Source organism: Crassostrea angulata, chromosome 10, assembly GCF_025612915.1.
Source record: "Crassostrea angulata isolate pt1a10 chromosome 10, ASM2561291v2, whole genome shotgun sequence".
NCBI classification, from domain to species: domain Eukaryota; kingdom Metazoa; phylum Mollusca; class Bivalvia; order Ostreida; family Ostreidae; genus Magallana; species Magallana angulata.
Window position 1 is genome coordinate 15,265,744 of NC_069120.1, and position 22,330 is coordinate 15,288,073.

General features: G+C 34.2%; 3 protein-coding genes across 3 annotated transcripts; 1 reads left to right on the forward strand and 2 right to left on the reverse strand.

Moving 5' to 3' along the window:
• Positions 1 to 473: 473 nt before the first annotated feature.
• On the reverse strand, positions 474 to 6,863 carry LOC128165632 (tRNA:m(4)X modification enzyme TRM13 homolog). The gene is made up of 13 exons (XM_052830357.1): positions 6,730 to 6,863; positions 5,163 to 5,209; positions 4,799 to 4,865; positions 4,604 to 4,666; positions 4,373 to 4,442; positions 4,114 to 4,220; positions 3,944 to 4,022; positions 3,736 to 3,824; positions 3,205 to 3,283; positions 2,989 to 3,063; positions 1,852 to 1,960; positions 1,286 to 1,756; positions 474 to 707 (listed from the first exon to the last, which is right to left on the reverse strand). Exons 1-13 carry the CDS (start codon positions 6,850 to 6,852, stop codon positions 527 to 529), a joined length of 1,560 nt encoding a protein of 519 aa, XP_052686317.1. The 5' UTR covers positions 6,853 to 6,863; the 3' UTR covers positions 474 to 526.
• A 170-nt stretch (positions 6,864 to 7,033) lies between these two features.
• Positions 7,034 to 16,199, forward strand: LOC128165634 (UV excision repair protein RAD23 homolog B-like). The gene is made up of 9 exons (XM_052830359.1): positions 7,034 to 7,209; positions 10,100 to 10,181; positions 10,285 to 10,364; positions 10,973 to 11,109; positions 12,961 to 13,198; positions 13,568 to 13,712; positions 14,162 to 14,292; positions 14,875 to 15,039; positions 15,270 to 16,199. The coding sequence occupies exons 1-9, from the start codon at positions 7,144 to 7,146 to the stop codon at positions 15,387 to 15,389; spliced, it is 1,164 nt and encodes a 387-aa protein (XP_052686319.1). The 5' UTR covers positions 7,034 to 7,143; the 3' UTR covers positions 15,390 to 16,199.
• Positions 16,200 to 16,416: 217 nt separating this feature from the next.
• LOC128165635 (putative hydroxypyruvate isomerase) lies at positions 16,417 to 22,271 on the reverse strand. The gene is made up of 8 exons (XM_052830360.1): positions 21,964 to 22,271; positions 20,378 to 20,489; positions 19,753 to 19,855; positions 19,531 to 19,609; positions 18,829 to 18,878; positions 18,647 to 18,716; positions 17,134 to 17,268; positions 16,417 to 16,616 (listed from the first exon to the last, which is right to left on the reverse strand). The coding sequence occupies exons 1-8, from the start codon at positions 22,226 to 22,228 to the stop codon at positions 16,564 to 16,566; spliced, it is 867 nt and encodes a 288-aa protein (XP_052686320.1). The 5' UTR covers positions 22,229 to 22,271; the 3' UTR covers positions 16,417 to 16,563.
• Between the last annotated feature and the right edge of the window lie 59 nt (positions 22,272 to 22,330).

The following is a 22,330-nucleotide window of genomic DNA, read 5'->3' on the forward strand; positions in this document are numbered from 1 at the left end:
TTATGGTACTCTGGACATCTGAAAATATTTTCATTTCTGTAGTGTATACACGAAAATATTTGAACCACTTTTATTTTTGCCCTTGTTGCCTGCAGGGAATTTAAAACTGGGCGAATTCCAATGTCTCAGATTATCTCTTTTTGTACACAACTGTGTCTGGGCAAATTCAAGATGGGGCAAAATGCAAATTCACACGGGTGAAAGTAACCCTGTATACAATATCTCAAGAACAATTACTTCAGACATGGTATTAGTAAAAGAGAAGATGATCACAATTGACTGAGGTCAGGAAAACTCGGGTCAAAGGTCAAACTAATTATATATAGAGAGAGTTATCTCAGTATATCCCTTTTCCTTGTATCACATCAAACTTATATGCAAGTTTTGATCTGTCAGAAAGTATTGGAAGCCCTCAAAAGTATGCCAGTTTGGTGCAGCCATGGTGATATTTTAAGCACTTATACAAAGATAACTCGAGAGATGAGTGTCTTTATTGATAAAACCATATAATTTTTATATATATCTATCAGCTTGCAATATTTGCTACAATCACAACATTTTCAGGAGTCAGTTTTTCCTCTATGTATGTTTTGAGCTGGCTCTGAAGTCCACAGTTTCTCAGGTAGAGGACCCGACCATAGTCGATCAGTCTCTTACACTTCCTGCCTATCTCCTCTCTCTGAGCAGGGGACAAGTGTAGGTCAGTCCTATAGAAAGATATGAAAATGACACGGCTAGTGGAAATCTGTTTTTAAAAATGGTATAAACCAGAAAATGCTACAAACTAATTGACTCTAAAGCATGTAGACTGGAATATCAATGCTGTGTGTACATGTCAAAGATGAAGGAAATGGGTACAGGTACTGTAATAGTGGTTACTTACACATGGGGGAAATTTACATTAGTTATGTGATAGGCTTGAAACTGCATAGAATACCCCTTCATGTATGGCTACAAACATTGAAACTTCAGAGTTGTAAACAATGCAACCGCATATTTCATATCCATGCATATTGTTTGTCGATAGATAAACGCATACTTAACCATCAGCGTTAATAACCACTTTTACAGTAGATGTCCCAGCAGGGCGACATAAAGTTAGAAGAAAAGGATCAACTATCTAAGGACAAGTCAGTAGTTTGGTTTTTATATAATATGTGCTGTTGAACATCAATAACTGTTTATTAAGTCATCAGGATTGGGACCATGACATTTTTATCATGTAACCATGACCTACTGCAATACACAACCAGTATGTGTTATTAAAGGATAAGCATAAAATTACCTTGAAAATGACTGCTCTTGTCCTTGATGTTCCTCAAGGTCATTGGAACCTGTGATCTCTTTATCTTCTGTGGTTTTGCCTTCCAGTTGTGATGTTTGTCTGTTTTTGTCTTTGATATTTTTTGCCGTGCTGCTGGTTTCTCCTTGGTCTTCTTTGCTGTCTGTACACTTTGGACTAACACCACTGATATCTCGATTTGGATCGACACCATCAATATTTCGATTTGGACTGACACCACCGATATCTCGATTTGGGCTGACACCAAGACTGACACCACTGATTTCTCTATTCATCTCTTCCTTGGTTTTCCAGCCAGTCCAGGTTGCAGCAGTCCATCCACTGAGTTTACACAGCAGAGCAAAGTCTCGCTGAGTGAGGCCACACTTCTCCATGAACTCTTTCCCTATGTAAGTATCCCAGCTACATCGATGGTGACAACAAAGTGCAATGGTTACACCTGCCAGGGATGCTCTACAAATCAGAAGTTTGTATTCAAACAAATCTGCCAAACAATTTATCTATTATAAGTTAATCAACTTGTTTTACTATGAATTTGCTTATTTTACCTTTGAGAAGGGTTGTCCTCTGTCCTCATTTTCTTCTGTTCCGGTTGTTGTGAATGTTCCTCTGATTCTCTCAGTTTTAGAGTATTAGTGACACACCGCAATGCCAAGTCTGTAGAAAAAGAAATGAAAATCGGTACAACTAGAAAACTGACCAGTCAGGAAGGGTCCCGCTATGACAATTAATATAGAGAAATGAAAAAAAACTTTGAATTCCATCCTCTTTATATTAACAATGATGAAAAATAAATTCCCGGCAGAAGATGTAAAGAACTGGAATATATAGGATCTCGTGATTTGTAGTTGGATATGATTTTCATCCAACAATTAAAGTGTTTTTTTCTTGATTCATATATTTTTTTTTATTTTACAGAATATAAGTATTTGGACTAGAATGAAATATATTCTTTATCAAATACCATCCTTTAAACTGAGGGGTAAAAATATTAGGGTGCAGCTCATGGAATGAGAGTTTAATTTGCTTCAAAACAAACATCAGTGCAGACAAAGGTGTTCATTAATCTCGATATGACAGATAGAGATAAGCCTCTAAATTTTCTGCAGCAGGCAAGATAATTAATCCCAGGGGATTAATTGTTCTGCTCTCTCATCCTTTTCTTCTAAATTTACAATAAGATTTTTTTTTCAGAAATGACAGAATGGGGTTATTATCTGATTACCTGTTAAAAGATAAATATTGCACAGCCTTCCATGTATACAATGGTAACATTCTCAGCAGTTATCTCTCTTTGCCCATTCATTCTCAGCAGTTATCTCTCTTTGCCCATTCATTCTTATGCATAGTTAGGAATCTACCCCACCACCCCAGCTCCAAACCAGAAGACATAGAGAACCAAACTTAACATCAAAATATGTATTTCTGCCTACTGAACTACAATACCAAATTTGAACTTGGTTGGGCAACCATAAAAAAAGTTATTAGAAAAAAACAGGAAATTTGTGGACGGAAGTGACAGACGGACGGACAGAAGGACGGACGGACAGAGTGATTACTATAGGGCACCCGCAAATCCTTGCGGGGCCCTAATTATCAATTGTTTATTTTATGTAATACAGTATAGATACTGATATACTTCATATTAACGTTGTCAACAACAATACAAACAGAAGCTTGCTTACCTGTTGCTCCCCCACAGAGATGTTTGCCGACCGCTACCACTGGTCTCTGACCCGCAGATACACTCTCAACAATGCCTGCTCAAATACATCATACATTCATGTACGTGTATACTGAAACACAGGATGTTTGACTAAAGGCATGCTTCATTTATCAAAAAATACAATGGTGTAAAAGTAGCTGCAAAATGTTTTATCCTAATAAATGCTGCATCTTACCTAGATTTAAATCAGCAATATCTATGCGTAGACGTTCAAATTTGGGTCCTGTGTCCGGCCATTTGTGCCTGTTGTCTGCCTAAGAAAGAAGGTCACATCTATAGCAATGTAAAATGAAAACTGCTTTACCATAAAGCATTCCCTATACAGTTTACATCCTGACCCTATTTTGGCTTCTTTATGAATCTTCTGTGTCATTGTTCAATTAACCTTTTTACTCCTACTTGTATACGATATGGCTGTTTGCTTTCAATATTAATCCCACAATCCATTGTCCATACAAACAGAAAAATATATAATTCAAAGCTCTGAGCAAATGAACAGGTAGTGTCAATTGTGATGGGTCGTCCAAGATACATCAAACAAATCACTTTATCGATGGCCTTAATTGTAATTCATTTATCCTTACTTATACAAGCAATAAATATTGGTAATGGGCTGCTGTCTTGGGGAAGAGGGACCGAGTTCTGGTAAGAATTACAATAATTAACCATCCCACAATGTACCCAGTACAGAGAAAAGTCATAGTACCTTGTATCTTACATGACCATAGTCCACCAACACAAAGCCTAGGTCGGATTTGTCTGGCAACGCCTGCTGGATCCAGTGAGATAGATTACCTAGAACAGTGCACACAGAACATTTTACCTTCATAGCTCTGGCATTTTAAATGATGCTAATGCGTATGTACATGGGTAATATTATGCAGTCAGAGTAAAGATTTCTCATTTTTACTCACCTTTGCCAGCTCCCAACTCTACAAAACAGAAACCTTCCTGTAACAAGCCCAACTTCTGAATCTGTCCGACAAGTGAAGCCTGAAAACAGACCGTTAAACAAAATGAAACTGATTTTATGCAAAATTTACCAGAAATATCATACATGTATCAAACTGAAAACACAAGATACCTGCTGTTTTCTGTGGCGTATGGCAGGGATACCAAAAGACTCGTTACCAAGTTCTTCATCCAGGCAATGATGGTGAAGGATTTCTTCATCAATAGCTTTAACATGTTCTTTAAGATGAAAAAAATTTATTATTAGATACAGCATAAGAGGTTTAGGGAGCAGTATGCTCATCATCTGAATTATTGGTACAGTCAAGGAATAATTTTCTCACACTACAATTTTCATTTCAAACCCTGGTTTTACATGCCTTGTTACTAACCATCATAAAGTTTTTCAACTTTTTCAATCAAATTGTGTAGTTCAGGTGTTGAAAACTCTTTTAATGGTGTCTGTAAAATAGAGATATGAAATTATAAATATAAAAATCAAAACATTTAAAAGGTACAAGAAACTTTAAGTTAATTATTTTGATATGAAATATTAATTTCATCTGAATTCAGATGAAGTTTGCATGTTTACTAGCTAGCTTGCGATATGTGTAAATTGGTACCTTAACTTCTGGTCCTGTTTCAACACCATCCCGGTCCATGTTTATTCCTTTGGAAAAATATGGCTGGAAAAATAATCTCTTTTCAAAATAGTTGTACAAGAAAACAGGCATCATGAGAATTTCTTTATTTTTACTGATCTAGGGTAATTCTTGCTGAATAGATATATAACACAAAAATTTTTAAAGCAAAATTACCGGCATTTCCTTCTGCTGTTTTTGACATTTTTTCAGGTGTTTCTCTACACTGTCTTTGTAGCAATAACTGTTTAAACAATAAAATAGTGTGTGTTTTTACAAGGATATAACTTTCTACAATTCAGATTTATCCAACAGAATAAGAGTTTGTAAATCTTTTTAAACCAGTTTTTGTAACAGAAAAGTAAGAAAGTTTGATTGGATAACGTTTAATTAATCAAAATCATCTTGACAAGTAGTCAAAATGGACAATCAAACAAGTATCACAAGAGTGATCTTGTATACATTACAAGCAATCTTAAAATTATCTAACAGAGGAGTGTACTAATAAAAAATTTTGCAAATTGATAAAAAAAAAAATTACTGTTTCGGGTTTAATGGGCATGGTACTCTCTCTCTTCCTTGGTCAACCTGCAAAATATCTGATATGATAAACTTCAGTTTTTATGGTAGAGGAAACTAGAATATGTAGTGTAAGAAAACATAGGCAATAATAAAGATTGCAAAGCTGATGAAGACAAGGCATCCTCTTTATGAGACTACCTTTATCATATCATATGACAAGCAAAGTTATTATAAACAATATGAAAATACCACTCTGTTATGACACATAATATCATATCATGATACCATAATGTACTGTGTTATTTGTACAATTTACACTGTATCATGATACAACTTATATATGTATCACATGATATAATATTTATCATAATACACAATATGATACATTAAAACATTGTATCATATGACATATTATCCTCATTTACAATTATATATGATAATCTATAAAATCATATAATACAACATCGTACAGTATATGATATTGCATTATATGATATTGATTTATATGATATGATATTCTTTGTTTTGTATTATACTGCAATAGATGAAAATATATTGTATCATATCATATTATAAGATATAAAATGACACAATATCATCATTTTATAAACAACATAGAGAATTGTATCACAGAAAAAAAGGAAGTCATGTCATTATTATGCCATTTGATATGATTATAATAACATAAAAATATCATATCATAAGATGATATGCTATTGTGCAGTATCATATTATGTTATATCATCATGACATAATGATATGACATTGGCATTGTCAAAATCAACCCTCAACCAACTAGTCTCAGTTTATTATGGGGTGACGATGGCACAGATTTTGCCATGTGTTATTCTCTCTGAATCTTATGATACTAACAATAATGTATCAAATGATACATTATTATATCATATTGCATATTATGTCATATGATATGGCATCAAATGATTTGTTTCAAATGATATGATATTAAATTACCATTTGAAATTATATTGTTGCTTTGATAAACTATTGTGTGATGTTATAAAACTCTGCAAGTTTAATATAATATTGTATGTTATAATTATACTATCATATGATATCAGATATTATTAATATACAATATCAATTCATATAAAATTGAATCACTGACTGACTGACTGAAGGGTGGGTTAAAAACATTAACATTATACTCCTTATAATTTGTTGCATGGGGTATAATAACACCTGCTCCAAAAACTTTTACTTGTTTTGAAATTGTTAACATCCTTTAGTTTCCAAAACCTATGACTAAGATTCAGAATCCAAACCTATTGAGTGCCTTAGTTAGTACCACAAGATGCATCATCCATTCAAATTTGGTAAATAATAAAGTTCAGTGCACATGAGATAATAAGTAACAGTTGTGAGCACAGGATTATTTTACTGATTTTCTTTAAAAAAATATTTGTACATGTTCTAAATGTACTAACTATTGTTCTACAATTCATGTATGGGAAAAGATAGATAGTATTTATTTATCACTGAAAACTTCAGATCATACTTGACTTATATATATCATCTTTTGCAGACTATTTCAAAGTTATTTCTCTAAAACATATTTTGAATGATACCCCAAGAATCCCTGCATGCTCTGGGCAATATTTTCCATTTGCAGTCGATTTAAATCTACAATAGCGTTTCTTTTTTGTCAAGAAGAACGCACATTGATTTTCGTTGAGTTTATCCATCTGCATTCCAAGTGAAAGTGAAAGTAATCGATGCGGACCTACAGTTTGTAACGTGTTGTAAACTATCATTTTTATTTCAACATTTGATTCAGTCGTTATTTTCTAAATAATTCAGAAAATAATTCATGTTGATTTAATTCATATGATATTATAAAATAAATTAAATGCAGTTACACTAAATGATTCACTGCGGATATTCATTCATGGCGGATCGTGAAGTTGGCAATTTGAAAGTTGGGTGACGCACTGGCGTTTAGCGTGATTTTATTAGACAATATTCTTACATAGGACTTAAAAATGTTCGTCACGCTGAAAACTTTACAACAACAGACCTTCAAAATTGAAATTGACCCAGAAGACTTGGTATGTTAATTTAAAACACGTGCAGCGACTATCCTGGATTTGATTATTTGTCGGGAACAATGTTTATTGGTGATTTGATAAAGAAATAGGTTGTTGAATAGTGAATTGATTGGTTTATGCGAGTTGTGTATTTAATGAACAATATGTTCAATAAGAATATTGATGTCGAACATTATATTTATTTATACATACGTGTGTGGAGCCATTTATTATTTACAAACTTCCTTTGTCTTAATTTCATCAGTTTCATTTGCATTTTACATCATGATATTTCAATAAGTAAAAATATAAAGATGAATCCAAAAATTTCCCCTCCATAAGCAACAAGAAACTCCCACTACATCTTTGTTGTATGATTGTCACATGTTTGTGTGATATGTACTACTGTAAGCTTAGATTTTTCCATTTTAATAATATTTTGGATTTGAAATTACTACCCTACTGCCAAGGTTCTCCAAGACTTGTAAATTGCAGAAATTCCACTTAGAAATATCTATTATACTAAGAACTGTGGTTTCTTTCGGGGCATTTTTGTGTTGATAATTGATATTTAGTCCATAATATCTGACATTTTACTGGCTTTTGAATAAATTTGATATTTTACTTGCCATTCAAATGCCAGAACCAACACCATTATGAAAACTGGAAATTAATTCACAGCCTCCAACTGGTGTCAGTATTCTTAGCTTAATTTTAATAAATATAAATTAACACTTGCCAATATATCACTTACAATAAAATTCTACTCCATATTTTGATAATCACACTGATAAACAAATATGTTGCAGCGCCCAATTCTCGCAAGATTTAAAAAATGCAAAAATTCAATTGAATCAAAACAAATCTTGACAGTTTGATAAAAATGTGTTCAACAGCCTGTTTATGGGATGTAAAAACCCACAATTAGCAATATCAGTGAGTAATAATATCGCCATTTTTGAAGTAATTCTTGTGAGTTTAACATTTGATTTGACTAACAAATATTTGAAATTGAGCGAAGAATGCCGCCTCAAGTTGGAGGAAGCAGTTTAGTAATGGCATTTTCCTGGCAAGTAAAATATCAAAATCTTTAAAAATGCCAGGAAAATGTCAGATATTTTGGACTAATTGATATAATTATGAAATGTCAATTTTTAAATAATTTTTTTCTTAAAATCTGTTTGAAATATCGGTACTGTTATTTACTCTATACTCTGTCCATCTAACCAAGGGTTTTTGGTCCACTCCGCTCCCCATGAACCCTTGACAGGTCTCGTTACGAAAACTCGGTCACAAGCTTCATTTAATGATTGGCTACAGCTGCGAGTAGCTGATCCAATTGCAGTGTTGTAAACAAGGGCTTATAAATTAAACTCTAAAAGAAACACACACTGATCTTTGGTAAAACATTCGGTGCTTTTCAAGTGCTTGAGTAAATTTTTTAAAAAAACGATGTATTTTACTGCATGAGATTGAACACAATACAAACTTGTCAAGGCTCGTGTGATCATAGTATGGGATATAACATGGTGAATGAAAAAGTTGCCTATCCCATCATTATATACATCCCTGCTTATGGATATTGCTTTTAAAATGTTATTTTTGTCTCTGGTTCAATGAGATGTATTTTATTTAATTCCATAACAATTCCATAACAATTACGACAACGATACCTGGTTTTATGGCTTGAATGCATTTATATATATTAGCGACTTTTTCACTCTTGGTATGTAAAGGTCCCTACAAACACTATCAATAAAACATTTCTTGTTTTCTCTAGGTTATATCTTCATTCCTATTTAACAGCACCGTTAATTATGTCCTGATTCTTGCTAGTCGACATGTTTTCAAGTTGTATTTATGCCCTAGCTTGTATATTACCTGTTGTTTCATCGATTAAAAGGTAATTTAAATATACAAGGGGTGCAACTCAATATGCTCGCTAGGTAGTGCCACTGTATCACCGAGTTTTCGTAATGAGATCTGCCAAGGGTTTTTGGGGAGTGAAGTGGACTGAGAACCCTTGGCTAGCAAAGATGTACTCTGTCCCTCACAGCACATTTTGCTTATTGTTTGATATTTATAAATATGTCAGGGTTTAAATGATATTCAATTTAATAGTATGAAAAATTCTCTAGATTTCTCTTGAAACTCCGTATCTAGCTTACAAGGATTTAATACACAGTTAAAAATTAAAAGGCCAAGGAGATTTTGTGTAACAGACATTAGAGTACCTGGATAATTACTGGGAAAATTGTGCGAGTGATTTCTGAATGATGAAGTTGTCAGATTTTTACATTATAAATCGATAAAGATGTCGGACTTTCACATTATAAATTGCTGAAAAAATCTTTTCAATCTTGTAAATTTCTCCAGGTAAAAAGAGATGAGATTTTACTGAAGAAATCCTGGATTTCTTCCTTTTCATTTGTAACTTTGAAGGCACTGGGATATGTGTATTTTTGCTTAAAATCATCAAAATTTGACAAAGCAAAAATGTTTCTGAGCAAAAGGTCTTTTGCAGCAAAATTTTTGTCCACCCTTACTTTTTTGACGATTTATGCTTGAAATACATGTACCAGCAAGACTATCAGTAAGGTTAAAAGATATCTACAATTTTTAATTTGACAGCTAGCTCCCCTCAATTTATCCAGGGATTTTCCCATGAATACACTTATTCATAGGAACCAGTATTTGTGGGAATGTTAATGTTCTACTGCAGAGATTTGTTAAATAATTAGCAGACTCCTTTGTGTGCTTAGAGGGAGCTCAACCCAAAATCTGTCCTAAAGAATTCCAGTAAAACAGGAATGTTTGCTATAATGACATGATAGCCCATACAATGTCAATGTCAACAATTTAAAATGTGTCCATTTATTGTATTGAGAATATGACATCAACATCTTTACAGGTCAAAAGTTTGAAAGAAAAAATAGAAAATGAAAAGGGAAAAGAACATTTTCCTGCTGGAGGACAGAAGTTGATCTATGCAGGTGAAGCTGGATTACGTGTATCATTTTTCTGATCCTTGATTCTTAATTAGAATACTCTTTTATTTTAATTTAACATCTACTAATTGGTTTTGTTCATTTTCAGGAAAGATTCTCGATGATGAAAAGAAAATAGGCGAATACAAAATTGAAGAGAAAAACTTTGTAGTAGTAATGGTGACAAAGGTGAGTTATTGTTGTAGAATTTTGCTGATGTTTAGTTTGTTTTACTACGTGTATGTGAACTGGATTTAACTTGACTGTTAGATCAAGAGATTGCACGTTATCCATAACTGAACAATCATTACAAAGTACAGAGAAATGAGGAAATGTGTAACCCTGCAGATGAATATGGGAAACTTTATAATGTACATGTATATAAATGTACTTCCTTGCTTATATCCAAATATCGATGTTATCATACTTAAAAGTGTTACAGCTTGTGATGGAATTTTGGAAAGAAAAGTCATTGTTTGTTATAAACATACATGTAAAATCAGGGATACACTGTTTTGACTCTTGATGGGATTTCAACAAAAGAGCATTGAAAACATTTTTAGTCTCTCTTCATCTGTCTCTCTCTCTCTCTTTTTCTCTCTCTCTCTGACAAGAAGATAGATTGCTTACTTTGGTCTTTATACCCAAAGGTTTCTCACAACTACATATAGATGCATTTCTTTGAGAATTTCTGTATGGTAAAATATCCCTCATTGATGATCTTGCATGCCCTACATTGTAACATGAACATGAAAAAGAATGTATCAGATTACAAAAAGACTACTGCTCTATTCCAGCCCAAACCAGCAGCAGCCAAACCTGCTGAGCCGAGCCCCGCCCCTCCTGTAGCCACCCCGGCCCCAGCCCCTGCTGCAACGGAGGCCCCTAAACCAGCCGAGGAGAAGAAGGAGGAGAAAATGGAAACTACACAAAGGTGAATTTTCAAGTCCTCCTCTTAAATCATATATTAAGTTTGTGGTACAGAGGTCATGTGTCATCATGTTGCATGTTTGCTATATGTTTAAGAAATAAAGTACGAGTTTTCATGAATGTTGCAGAATAACCTCCTCGGTCTCGAAATGTTGTTTTGAAATATAAAAGCCGAGGCTTTTATATTTCAAACAACATTTCGAGACCGAGGAGGTTATCCTGCAACATTCACGAAAACAAAAACTTTATTTCTATTCTACTAACAGCCCAGTGTTTCTCCTATAGAGAGACGATCTAGGTCATTTTGATGGCTGTTCCGTGTAACCCCAACGGATTTGTTAGTAATGTTTACGTGTGTATCAATCAAAGGAATCGCATGCAGACAACAGAATTTTTCTTAGGATTTTAATACTCTTCACTTATTTATAAAATATCTTTGAATCACATTCCTAATATTTTAAGGGCAATTTAATACGATTATTACTACTACACGTTATATATTTTATGTAAAAACATGCTGTGAAAATGTGCTAGGGAGGTCCTAGGAACAGCCGCATTGATCTCTTAAAAATAAAAATTTGAGGCATTACACATTGTTTTGACTGGAACTAACATGTGAAATTGACATGGTTTTAAAACTTTTAACGGTTTGAAGTTGTACTTTCATGATCAGTGCAAGACAAATAGGTATTTCTGATCTGATAATTTACTGATAACGTTCGTTGTATATTGGAGAATAATGTCCACGGCATCTCTTTGATCTCGGCAATAACTGTACTAGAATTGACAATTACGGTAACTGTGCACTGGAAAATCATGAAGGTATTACCAGCTCTCTAAATTCTGTCAGTTTATAAGTTAATGTCAGATGGCAGTATGGTATTTCTAAATCTTTGATGCACTGCATTGCTCAGTACTAGATTCTGTGCTTGGATTTGGAATTCTTGAGTTCAGTGAATTTCTCTTTACATGTCGTCTTTGTATCAATTTTGAAGCTATGTGTACACTGCTTCTTCTGTTACCATTTTATTACTTTAAGATGTACATTTGTCATAAAATTACTACCTATATATTTATAAATTACTTTAATATAAGATTATAACAGCTTATTTAGTGACATTGGTTCCCATTTCAAAGGAAAATTGAACTTATAAAAAAATAATTTAAACCAAAATTGATTTAATCAACTCAGAATGATCCTAGCCCTCAATTTCTCAAGAGACGAGGAATTGATTTGTAGATTGTCTTCGTCTTTGATATATTTTTCATTTATCTTTTTAAAGGGGAATAAAATTTGATGCATGATAAATGTAGCCCTCTCCGACTTTTTATATCTGATGTTTACTCAAAAAAAAAATCGGGAGAGGGCTACATAATTGTAACTAGATAAAAACATAAGCTGATTGGGGAGGATAATCTTTCATTTTAGTGACATCTTGCTGTAAAACATGGTTTGAATGGGATGCGTCTATCGTGATGTTATTTGATATCAATATAGTGTATACAATCAATATATCACATGTGAAACTATAAACAAAAGCCTGTAATGGCCTTTTTACACCCTAACATCTTTTTTTGTGGAAGTACATGTATTAAATATTTCATAAATGAAGTATGGCAGATTTGTTATAAATTCATCTACATATAATACATGTGTACATTAAAGTGATTGCTTATTATAAGAATAATTGAATTTGTTTTTTACACTGTCATAATTTATGAAAATACATGTTATAAAATGTTTTACATGTAGTTTCTCAGATCCTTTATACTGTATTAGAATTCATCCCCTGTGATAAATGTCTTGGATCCTAGTTGATGCATGTATACAAATGTTCTAACTTTCCATCCATAGTGAGACAAAAACGGAGGCTCCCCCTGCCTCCACCACCAGTACCTCCACAGCTACCACAGAGACCTCGGGCTCAGAGGCCTCGGGCCAGGTGTCTGCCGAGAGCATGCTGGTCACCGGCCAGGAGTACGAGAACATGGTGATGGAGATCATGTCCATGGGGTTCGAGCGAGACCAGGTGATTCGAGCACTGAGAGCCAGCTTTAACAATCCAAACAGAGCCGTCGAGTATCTGTTCCAGGTCGGTGAATGATATGTTATGTGTATTTTCCTTTTTCTTCTTCTACATTGTTGTTGTATCATTAGGATAAAACTTTGAATGATTGATAGTACCATAAACATTTACTGATGATGTCACAGTGCTTTGAACATAGATCATCTAATGAATTGTTTCCGTATGCATATGAAACTAGGCTTTCCGATTGAAAAAATCTATGAATGATTATAAGGAGGGGGATATAAAAATGCATTTGTAAACAAGTTCTTAAGAATATTTTGTTTTGTCTGTCTTTTTGGGGATGCATCTGCGGCACAAGTATTATATCTAGAAGAAAAACTCTGTACATCTCAGAAAATAAATATTGTATTGAAACCTTGACATTTGATTCAGGGAATCCCTGACACACCAGAACCGGAACCACCTACAGGAGCCCCTGTAGCCCCGGAACAGACCACTCAACAGACCTCCCCAGCCTCCAATCCCCCCGCCACAGGGGGTGGGTCCTTATCAATGCCCGCGGCAGGACAGACAGGAGGTTGGTATTAAAGAAATCTCTCCTCCCCCTATGTTACAAGTAGAAATTGCAGTAAAGCTAAAGAGGGAAAATCCTTGTGGAAGTTTTGATGCACATTACGTTCTTGTTTACTTTTTGAGCAAGGAAATTCTTTAAAAATACCAATTGTGAATATATAGTTTTATGATACATGTATCAAAATTTTGATGATATTTGATCCTACTATTACCTGAACCCGACAATCATGGTCTCTTTACTATTTGTAGGAAAAATAACTATTCCTCTGAAAATTTTAAATAGTATTAAATCAAAAACCATAGAAATATACAAACATTGGAAATTGTTCATGTTTAAATACTGGTACATTCATTGTACATAGAAATGAATAAGTTCATGGTATGTGTCAGTATCTATTCAATAAGTTGACCTGTAACTTGCTCAGTTTCTATATTTGGACCATTATTTTGTAGGAGAGGACCCTTTGTCGTTTTTAAGAAGTCAGCCACAATTTCAGAGAATGAGACAATTGATACAAGACAACCCCAATTTCTTACCAGAACTCCTCCGACAGATAGGCCAGTCTAATCCTCCTTTATTACAGGTAATTACTAATGGCTAGTGAAAATCCTCAATGCCTGTTCTTAGCAGTTTGAATGTTATTAAACTTCTATGAATGTGCACTTTGTATAACTTATATTTGTGTACATACCTTACAACGACTAGTTGAATGTAGATAGTTGATCATTCATTTATATGAAGTTTATAATTTACAGTAGTTATTTCATGAATAAGTTAAATTGCTTAAAATTAATAATAAGTTAATTTGATGTTAAGTGTACACTGTACACTCATACAACTTGCATAAGACATGATATAGGCAGTGATGCTTCCTTTATATTCAGAAAAGTGCTCTAAAAAGATTGAGTAAAATTTTGTTCATACATGTTTGTATTACACACACCCCTCAAATCAAATTTCAAAATTTGGCTTTAAAAAAAAAATGCGTATTATACAGAAGACTTTACGGTATTTGCTTTATTGATAGGTTGTGAGCTATACGTTGACTAAAATAGCAGGAAAAAAGATACAGAGACAATGTTCCTTGTGTACATGTACAATAAAGCCCTGTTTTCCTCCTTGATTTTATCATATCAAAGAATGAGCGTTTCTTCTTTCCTATTAGATGATAAGTCAGAATCAAGAACGCTTCATACAGATGTTGAACGAACCTGCAGAGGGAGGGGATGTATCGGATCAGGCCCAGGGTGGGGGGTTACCTTCTGCTGGGGCACCTCCAGGGAGTGGTATTATACAAGTTACACCTTCAGAGAAAGAGGCCATAGAGAGGGTAAGTGTGCAACATTGTGTGCCTGCAATGCTTATTACATTTATATACATGTGTATTTTATAGATAATAGATATCTACCTTTGTTAATATATAGTACATTTATTGATAATGTATAATTACATTGGCATATGCATTTGGCTGAAAGCTAATTGCAATAAAGATAATACAATACTTCTTCTGTTTATAGGTTTACTGGTATATAAACATAATCTCTATGTTTTTCTTTTCAGCTTAAAGCTTTAGGATTTTCAGAGGGAATGTGCATACAAGCCTATTTTGCCTGTGAAAGGAATGAAGATTTAGCTGCAAATTTTCTTTTATCTCAAACAGAGGATGATCAGCAAAGTTGATTTGCTTAAAATTTGACTGAAGAAATTTGGGAATGTAAAACCATAATTTTGTTTATAGAAAATGTTTCTTTCTTTAAACTGTTAATGTATGAGCCATTATGTTTCTTATGTTATAGTTCTCTGAACACCGATTTAGACCTGTTGGTTAGTGAATCAGCATTTACAATACTTTGATTCACTCCAGATTTTGTCAGCTTCAGCTCTCATCTTGTGTTGTATTTTCCCTTTAAATCATAGATTATTCTTTACCTGTTTCATAATCTTACAACATTTTAAGATCCAGCAAAGCTGTTTGTAACTTAGCATGTCACCTAATTTTCTGTTGGTAAAGGTCTAGATACTTGCCTTCTTCATAAGATAATAAAGGCTACATCTGTGACTAAGATACCTAGATTTTCTATTCAAAGAATTTTAAGTTGTATCTGATTACGGTTATGCACAATTTTAAGCTGATTTTGGTACAGGTAAAAGACTAGCTTGTACACAAAAATCAAAGTTCAATGCAATAAAAGAATGTGTTTAAACTTGCCAAGTACTGAACTAGCAATGTTAGATTGAAAGAAATGCTTTTTAGTTGTACTGGCTCTAAATTATTGTAAACCATACTAAAAATCTTCAGTTATTTTATATGCATATATGCATGCAGACTATGTCTTTTTGGGGTTGTTTGTGCAGAATTGTACAGCTTTTGACTTTACCCAACACTCAGTTGCTGTAGTTTTGAGAGCAGAGAAGCTTTGACATTACCAGCTATATTGTAACATGTAATGTCTCTCAGTTGATTATAATTAATAAATGGATTAAAAATTGCTTATAGTGTTTTGTTTTTGTTTGCCATGTTTTTGAAGAAATATCCCATTTTGTTAAGTTTACATGTATTGGAGAATTTATGGCTTGTAACTATACATGTAGTTTAAATTCATAATGCCTATTTTATCAACTGCGAAACAATGCTTAGCTCTTTTTTGTAAAAATGGAGTGCAATACGTATGGTATGAAAATTTCATTAAAAAAAAACATTGATATACTGGAATATATATGAGACGTTTATTACACAAAAGAATGAATTTATGTTTAATATCAATTTGTTCATCAGTGCTACATTTGTACATGTATCTGTTGTACAACCATTACTTTTCAAATTATATTTAATAAAACTCTAGTTTTCCTTCTGTTAAACTTCTAGTCCATATTCTTTGATCCACTTCAATCCATCCAATGTATTTCCTGAAAAACATCACAGAAATTTTAACATTTCCTATTTATTGAAAGAATACATATATGGAACACTTATTTGAATACAGTGTATTAGTGATGAATTAATTTAAAGGAATGGGATTTTTTTTTTACAGCAAGGTACTATGTAAACCATTGTTAACTTTTTTCAGTAAATTAAGTGTTAGTTTCGCTGTTATTGAAATATTCAGCAGGTCCTTTAGATTAATTGGTACAATACATGTAATATTGACAGGTTATGTAGAGATGTACAGTATCTTGATATGATTTTATAAAAAGAGGCCGTTTTAAAGCTGATTATGCACTTTATATGGGTGCAAAATATGACCACTTCATTTTATCATAAAAAGACTAGAGAAGTTTGTCATATTAAAAAGGAAATAAGAATACATACAGAAAATTGCTTATGCAGACCAAAGCATAAACCTTTTTTAACTGGGTTATCCACTTTACAGTTTAATGTGTATGTAGATGCATGAAAAATAATTTACACTGATGATACACTCACCCCTAGGTTTGTATTCCAATCCGACAAATCCGTCGTAATTAAGCTTGCGTAGCAAGTCAAACACATAGGGGAAGTTGATCTCCCCCTGTCTGTCTGGCTCCCCTCGGTCAGGCACCTGCGCTATCTGTATGTGACCTGGCGTATGTAAAAGTTGATATTGATACTTCATACAGAAGAAATATAGATAAAGTTAAGCAGATAATTCATGTACAGTACAGATACAGGTACATCATGGAGATATTCTGGGCTGTATCAGCTGATTTTTTGTCAGCTAATCAGCTTCCAGAACAACAATTGGAATATATGAAAAGACAAATAGTGAAATATTTCACTTGATTTGTATATTACTGGTAGTAATCAACAATACTAGACTCAAACTTATATACAGTACCGATCAGACCCAACCTAGCAGCAGAGTAAACCCCAACTAACCCTGGGTTTTCTTGGGGTTTACTTTGGGTTTACAGTAGAACTTTGATATCTCAAACACTGATATCTTGAATACTATGGGTATGTCGAAGTAATTTGTAAGTCCCAACCACTTATTTTTTTAAGTATTTTATCCTCGATATCTCGAATACTCGGATATCTCAACGTTTTTAAACAGTCCCATCTAGTTCAAGATAACGAAGTTTGACTGTACTTGGAAATTGCTTTTGAGGTCAACAGTACGCACTGAAGTGTGAAGCAGACCCGTGTTTTATCTTACCATCTTACTGCCTGCATTTCCTGCCCCTTGTATATACCGAATACACAGTTAGCATCTGCTTTCATGGGTATATTTCTGAACGGGTATACTCTCTGTGTCCACTCTGGGTTTACTTTGTGTTCACTCTTGAGTCTACTCTAGTAAACCCAGAGTAAACCCAGAAAGTAAACCCAGGGTTTAGTTGGGGTTTACTTTCTGTTAGGTTGGGTCTGACCAGTATACTGTATTACTGCACATCAATTACGGTAATCCATAGATACTGATACAGATAGTTGTACATGTATTGTCCTCTGAGATAAGCAGACGTCATAAGCCACAACCGAAGTTTGCACAGTTCCACTTGGTTTTAGTGTCCAGATAGGGCCATCAGCAAAAGCTCAACAGTGTGTTGACCACCAGAGTGCTATACCACCATGCAGCAAATGCAGCCAGGCTGTCACAAAACATACTGTTGCGCAAGCACAATTTTCAACAACATGCAGTTGCACTAACACAATTTCGCACAGCACACTGTGGTGCTTTCACAACTTTGCACAAAATGCTCTCTTGCTAAAGCAACTTCACACAACTTTCTGTGTTGCTGTTACACAACAGTTGTGTTAGTGTTAATGTGAGTTGTGTTTGGAATTGATTTGAATGTATTATCTGCATTCTGCAATGTTCCTACCCAGACACCATACTTGTAAGATCATCAACTTCGACTTAAAGTGGTCAGCAATGGAATAACTGGTGCATGTTAATGTACACTGCATTGGAAGCATCCGTGTTTGCATTCCTTGTAATGGCTTCATATATAAATCTTACCTACATATGGGAGGAATTTTTCCAGAGTTTTAGTTAAGTTCCCTTCCATTATCTGTATATGGAAAAAATCCTGAAACATAGGAGAATCAGATAAATATAGCCATTGTAGTTCTTTAATTCACAGAACTGTATTCCAAGCCTTACTACTAGAAATATTAATCAGTAGTATCGATAATACTTACAAATTGTAATTTCAAATTTGGTAGATTGATTTTCTTTATTATTTCAACAGCTGCAAAAAAATTACGGTAAGTCAATAGTTTTAAAAGTAGGAAAACACAAAGTCTTGTCTGTTGATTAGTGTAATGTAATGTAATAGTTTGTTAAATTGTTGTTCAGGTTTTACAGGTACACACAAATAAATTCACAAACCTTAAACCTTTATCAATCTTATCAATTTATATTAGATCCTTAATTCAACTGCTCCAGAAGGCTGCTTGAATGATCATTGACAAGATGACACCATATTTATCTATAATTCCTATAGAACGTATGTGTACTGTAACTGTAATAGTGTGTATTAGGTATATAATAGGCTCCATAATGCCACGCTCCTACTACCACTAGCTAGTGGTGTACACTAACTCTTTAGGTCAGTTGGTAGAGCGTTGGTTTTTAAACTGAAGGGTCCCGAAATTGAGCCTAGTTGTGGTCATTCTCCTCTTCAATTATATTGGCCCCCAATAAAATAACCCACGTGGAGTAGTTAAGAAACTCTTGTGTGAGATTTCTAAGTGAGAGAAATCTCAAATGAAAAGCACTAGCTACATGTAGTACGTGGGTTAACCCTTTAGCTCAGTCAGTAGAGCATTTGTTTTATAACTGAAGGATCGATCCTGGGTTCGAGTTTGTAATCAATATCCTCTGCTATTACATAACATTACCTTTGTTCACATCAGTTAGGAAGTAGCGAGGGGCTGTAATCCTACTGTTGAGGGGCTCTATCAAACAGGTTATTCCCTCCTGTCAAAGGAATCAGGAAATGTTCATAAGCATAAAAATAACATCAAAACCTTCCAAAAATTTACAAAAAATATGATAATGCCTATAATAAACATGTAGATGTAATAGTGATGTTACGGAGAGATCGAGATGTGAGCACGTACTGGTTGGAATTTCTTGGCGGCCATTGTTACATTCTTGATATAGGTGTTCTCCATTTCGGCCTCATTACAGTTATCTGGCTTCATGCCCGCCATTACATGAATTCTGCAATGGATTCAATCACTATTTATTGTAATATTCTTAATTTTGTTGATTTCTAGTTGTACGATTCATTGTATAGAATATGGTTTGATTGACAGTGGTGACAATTGGATCTTTTATAAATACATTCACAAAGTTCTATGTACATCCTGTCAAATTATATTTAATAGCAGTTTACAAAATAAAATATAAAACATAACATAAATAATTAAATGTACTGCTATGATTTGTGATCCAAAATCTTAATTTTTATCATATTACATAGCTCCCTCCCAAAACTTTAACAATAGAATCAAATATCAAATTTATAATCAGTCTGCTAAGAATAAACAACATAAATCAAATATCTATCATATTACACGGCAAACATAGAAGCACTTATGGGTAGTAGAATAGGCATGGTTGTGGCAATACACATACTTTAATTATCTCCCCTTTTTCAAATTCTTTTTACTAAATATAACTATAACAACCTGTACATGCACAGGTTATATCTAGCTGCATGAAAAAGAAGCATTTATTTACCTTTTACAATTCAAGGCTTTTGCTGTTTTAATGGCTAAATCTAGTTTGCTTTCAAATTCTTGCTGCCTGTCAGGAAGAGCAGCTAATCCAATATCTCCTTTACTCAAATCTCCTATATCAATAAATTAAAAGAAATATAATGGTTATATATATTACACTGATACTCTAGAAATATTTCATATAACTGTTTCTTGATTTCACATTACAGATTGAAACAAGCTGGGAGAAATATTGACGGACCAGACTAGGATTTGAACCTGGGCCCCTGAATCTCTAGTTAGTTGTTCTACCAAATGGGCTATCTAACCCAGGTATTTGAACCGGTCTGATGGTCATATTTTTCCCCCCTTAAGGCCCTCTCACACCAAGTTGTGTTCCCACAGAGTTAACACCCTGTTGAAAAATTTCTGGAATCGCTGTGAAATCGCAGGGAAATTTAGAAAACGTTTACAATTTTTTCATAAAATTTTTATAAGGAAAAATTGTCATGGCAGCCTGATAGCAACTGAAACGTTTCTATGGAGCTTCCGCTGCGGGTAATTGCATTCCTTTGGAGTTCTGCTTGGCGATTGCCTGCGCTCTTGCATAGTGCCTGAAATGTGCTAAGAGTTTTAACCTCACATTCAATGCATGCTCTATGCGCTGACTTCAACTTTGTCTATACTGCGATAATGTGTGTTACCTTAACACAGCAACAGAGCTATATAGTGGTGCTGCTGGAGACGTTACTGGGATGCCACAGTGACCATACCATGTTTCTACTGGGTATTTATCTGAATGCATAGCCACGGCATGTACTTTGTGCATAGTGACCCTACCGCAACAAATGAAAATGCCACTCGATGTTTCCCTGCTGTAGGAGACTCTACTGCGTGCACCTCGGCATTCTGAATTTTTTCATGGACACAGCACTGAGCAGGATCACCTTAAGGATGCAACTCTGGTGTGACAGGGGTTTTAAATGATCTTCAGCCTTGAAGATACATTCCAAGGTTCTTCCCCCAAGCAAGAGTTAAACCGTCAGTTCCAGGGGTTGAGATGGGAGAAATAATGACAGATCAGATTTCAATTTAAACAATTGCCCCTGAATCTCTAGTCAGGTGCTCTACCAACTGAGCTATCTGACCCTGGTATTCAAACCAGCCGGACCGTCACATTCCTCCCTCCTTTATAAACCACAGCCCTCAAAATCACCCAAGGCTCTTTCTCTTGGCAGAAGTTAACTTGTCAGTTCCAAAGGTTAGTCACAGCACCAAATATAACAAAATAGGATAAATAATGATCAGGATTCAAACCCATGCCCCCCAAATCTCTAGTCATGCGGAGGTGCTCTACCAATTGAGCTATTTTGCGCCGGTGTTCAAACCAGTCTGACTGAGTGACATCAATGTTGTATGGCAATCACTATATCCTATACATAAAATGTATAGATAAGGGATCTCCAATTAACTGTTTTACCCTGTGATCCTATGCTAATGAGCAGGATTATTATTGTTATTAAAAATATAATAATAGAAAACATCTAAATTTCTGTCATTTGCATCGAGGTTTTCCATTTATTTAATTTTTAAAGAGTTGTTTTTTACCTGGCCAGGTATTGATTACAATCTGCTCTACGCCCGCTTTTTCTTTCGCATCCCGAAGAGATTCCAAAGGCTCGAAGTAGGGAAAGGCACTCTCCACGTACTTAAATCCTGCTGCTTTTGCAGCACCATATCGTTCTGCCAAGGTTGGCAACTCGGAGAACATCATAGTAATGTTTGCTGAAAACTTGATAGACATGTTGTCAGTGCTTAACTTTCGAATGCACACTTTGGAAAGTTTTCTAAAGCAGACCGATTTAGCAATCATCTGTGTTTACATTGGTAGGTTGCGCTAATGCCCGAAAAATGACCTTTTTGGAAATACTTTATTTTATTATAAATATTTGTTTGGTTTTTTTTTTTTAGAAAA